We start from the raw sequence: 3,560 nt of genomic DNA on the forward strand, positions 1-3,560 counted from the left end.
GGATTGGGGGGGAGTTGGGGGGCAGGAGGCAGTTGTGGGTCCAGGAGGCGCAGCTGTGGGTTGCGGAGGCAGTTGTGGGTCTGGGGGCAGTTGTGGGTCCTGGGGGGGCGGTTGTGGGTCTGGATGGAGTGCTTGTGGGTCGAAGGGAGGGTGGTTGTGGGTCCCCAGGGGGGGATATGTGTCCGGGGGGCAATTGTGGGTCTGAGGGGGCAATTCTGGGTCCAGGGAGGGCAGTTGTGGGCCCAGGGGGTCAATTGTGGGTTAGGGGTGGCAGTTCTGGGTCCTGGGAGGGCAGTTGTGGGTCCCAAGGAGGGGATGTGGGTCAGAGGGGGCAGTTGTGGGTCAGGGGGGGCAGTTGTGGGTCACCCTCCCCCCAGGGCACAGCCGGGGGGGCCCCCCCGCGTCGTGGCCGTCGACCTCCAGGCGATGGCGCCGCTGCCCGGGGTGCTGCAGATCCAGGGGGACATCACCAAGGTGCGTGACCCACAGCGCCCTATAGAGACCTATAGCGCCATGGGGACCCATAGCGACCCATAGTGACCCACGGAAATGTGTGGGGACTCATAGTGACCCATAACGCCCCATAGCGGCCCATAGTGACTTGTGGGGACCTATAGCAACCCATACCAACCTGTAGCACCCCATAACAACACAAGGCTACCCATGGTGACCTGTGGTGACCCACAGAAACCCATAGCAACCCATAGAGACTTGTGGGGACCCATGGTGACCCATAGTACCCTTTAGCCATCCTTGACTGCCCTTAGAGACCCATAGTAACCTGTGGGGACCTATAGCGACCCATAGCAACCCATAGTAACCTGTGGGGATCCATTGCAACCCACAGTGACCCACAGAGACGTGTGGGAACTCATAGCGACCCATAGCAACCCATAGAGACTCATGGGGACCCATGGTGACCTGTAGCACCCCATAGCGGCCCACAGTGACCCATAGCACCCTTTAGAAAGCYTTGATGACCCATAGAGACTCATAGCTACCCATAGTGACCCATGGGGATGTGCAGCACCCCATAGCGGCCCATAGAGAACCATGGGAACCTATAGAGACCCGCCGCGACTCATAGCAACCCATAGCRACCTGTAGAACCCCACAGCAACCCATGGGGACCCCTAGTGCCCCACAGTGACCTAAAGCGCCCCATAGTGCCCCATAGCACCCCGCAGCGCCCCTCACACCGCCGCCCCACCAGGCCTCCACCGCCCGTCGCATCCGCGACCTCTTCGAGGGGCTCCCGGCCGACCTGGTCGTCTGCGACGGGGCCCCCGACGGTGAGACCCGAAACTGCCCCGATTCGCCCCAAAATCACCCCAGAACCCCTCAATTCACCCCAAAATCCCCCTGAACTGCCGCAAAATTGCCTCAATTCACCTCAAAATCACCATGAAACCACCCCGATTTGCCCCCAAATCACCCAAGAACCCCTCAATTCACCCCAAAATCACCCCGACACCCCCGATTCACCCCTAAATCTCCCCAAAATCACCCCAATTCATCCCCAAACTGCCCCGATTCACCCCCAAAGTCACCCCCAACCCCACCTCCCACCCTCCCTGCCCCTCCAGCTCCAAAATTACTGAATTTCCTCCCAAAACCCACTGCCCCCCCGACAGTGACCGGCCTCCACGACCTCGACGAGTTCATCCAGGCTCAGCTGCTGCTGGCGGTGAGACCCCAGAACCCTGGAATTTACCCCAAGCCCCCCCCCGGGGGTGCCCACCCCTATAGACAGAAGGGGGGGTCCCCTATAGTCCCTATCGTCCCCTATAGTCCCTATAGTCCCTATAGGATAAGGAGGGTTCTCACCCTAACCCCCCCCCAGGCCCTCAATATCACGACCCAGGTGCTGCGGCCGGGGGGCACCTTCGTGGCCAAGGTGAGCTGAAAAATGGAGTTTTTGCCCCCCAAACCCCAAATTGCCGCATTTGGCCCCAAAGTGGGGCTGGGGGGCCCCGTCACGGGTTTTTGGCTCATTTTGGGCGGTTTCGGCAGGTTTTCCGCGGCAAGGACGTGACGCTGCTCTACGCCCAGCTCGGCCTCTTCTTCCCGTCGGTGACGTGCGCCAAGCCGCGGAGCAGCCGCAACTCCAGCATCGGTGAGACCTATAGGGTCTATAGGGGCCCTAGAGAGGCTATAGGGGTCCTAGAGGGTCCCTATGGGTGTCTGGGGGTCCCTAGAGCCCTCCCTGCCCCAGGGGGCCAAGCCACGGAGCAACTGCAATTCCAGCATCGGTGAGACTTGTAGGGGGCCTATAGGGTCTATAGGGGTCCTGGAGGGTCTCTATGGGGTCTGTGGGGGTTGTTTAGGGTCCCTATGGGTGTCTGGGGGTCCCTAAGACCGTGGAGCAGCTGCAATTCTAGCGTTGGTGAGACCTATAGTGCATATAGAATCCATAAGGTTTGTGAGGTTCTTATGGGACCTTACATGCTATAAGATATGCTGTAATGACCTTACATGCTGTGCTGTAAGATTCCTATGGGGTCTATAGAGCTTTTTCAGGTCTTTTATAGCTCCTATGGGGTCCGTGTGGGTGCCTGGGGGTCCCTAGAACCTGCCTTGCCCCAGGCACCCATCCCCGGAGCAGCTGCAACCCCAGCATCGGTGAGACCTATAGGATCTATAGGGGATCTATGGGCTATATAGGGGTCCTAGAGGGTCCCTATGGGTGCCAGGGGGTCCCTAAGGCCCCGGAGCAGCCACAACTCCAGCATTGGTGGGACCTGTAGGGGATCTATAGGTTTCCTATGAGGTCTATAGGGTCCCTATGACATCCATAGGGGTCCTATAAGGTCCCTATGGGTGCCTGGGGGTGCCTAGAGCCCTCTCCACCCCAAGCACCCAGCCACGGAGCAGCCGCAACCCCAGCTTTGGTGAGACCTATACGATCCATAGGTGATATATAGGGTCTCTATGGGGTTTGTAGGGATCCTACACGGTTTATATGGGTGCCTGAGGGTCCCTAAGGCTCTGGAGCAGCAGTTCCAGCATCAGCGAGGCCTATATGATCTATAAGGTCTGTGGGCGTCCTATAGGGTGTCTATGGGATCTATAGAGATCCTACAAGGGTTCTATAGCTGCTGTAGGGTCCTTAAGGGTATCTGGGGGTCCCTATAGCCCCTGCCAAGGCACCCAGCCGCCAAGCAGCCACAACCCCAGCATCGCTGCATCACTTACGGGATCTATAGGGGATGTATAGGGTCTATAGAGGGTTTATAGCATCTGTATGGGTCCTATAGGATCCTTATGGGTGCCTGGGGGAGCCTGTAGCCCCCCCGGGCACCCAGCCCCGCAGCAGCTGCAGCATCGGCGTGCGACCTATAGCATCTATAGGGGCCCTGTGGGGTCTATAGGGGCCCTATAAGGTCCCTATAGGATCCCAAGGTGCCCCTCCCCTCAGAGGCCTTCGTCGTCTGTCGCGGCTTCCGCCCCCTCCCCGGCTACGACCCCGCCCAGGAGCCCACCCCGCTGGAGCCCGGGAGCGGTGCGGAGGGCGGGGCCAAGGAGGGGCGGGGCCAAGGAGGGGCGGGGCCAGTGGGGGG

General features: G+C 59.9%; 1 protein-coding gene across 1 annotated transcript in view; it reads left to right on the top strand.

Annotated features, from left to right (window-relative positions):
* Positions 1–3,560, top strand: part of FTSJ1 (FtsJ RNA methyltransferase homolog 1) — a 7,369-nt gene that overhangs the window by 1,718 nt on the left and 2,091 nt on the right. The window contains exons 3-8 of the mRNA XM_026051570.1: positions 378–474; positions 1,214–1,292; positions 1,635–1,687; positions 1,844–1,897; positions 2,014–2,116; positions 3,419–3,502. Coding sequence (XP_025907355.1) covers positions 378–474; positions 1,214–1,292; positions 1,635–1,687; positions 1,844–1,897; positions 2,014–2,116; positions 3,419–3,502 — 470 coding nt within the window. The remainder of the gene's footprint in view (positions 1–377; positions 475–1,213; positions 1,293–1,634; positions 1,688–1,843; positions 1,898–2,013; positions 2,117–3,418; positions 3,503–3,560) is intronic.

This window comes from Nothoprocta perdicaria, unplaced genomic scaffold (assembly GCF_003342845.1).
Source record: "Nothoprocta perdicaria isolate Ctin4 unplaced genomic scaffold, notPer1 scaffold_766, whole genome shotgun sequence".
Taxonomy (NCBI): domain Eukaryota; kingdom Metazoa; phylum Chordata; class Aves; order Tinamiformes; family Tinamidae; genus Nothoprocta; species Nothoprocta perdicaria.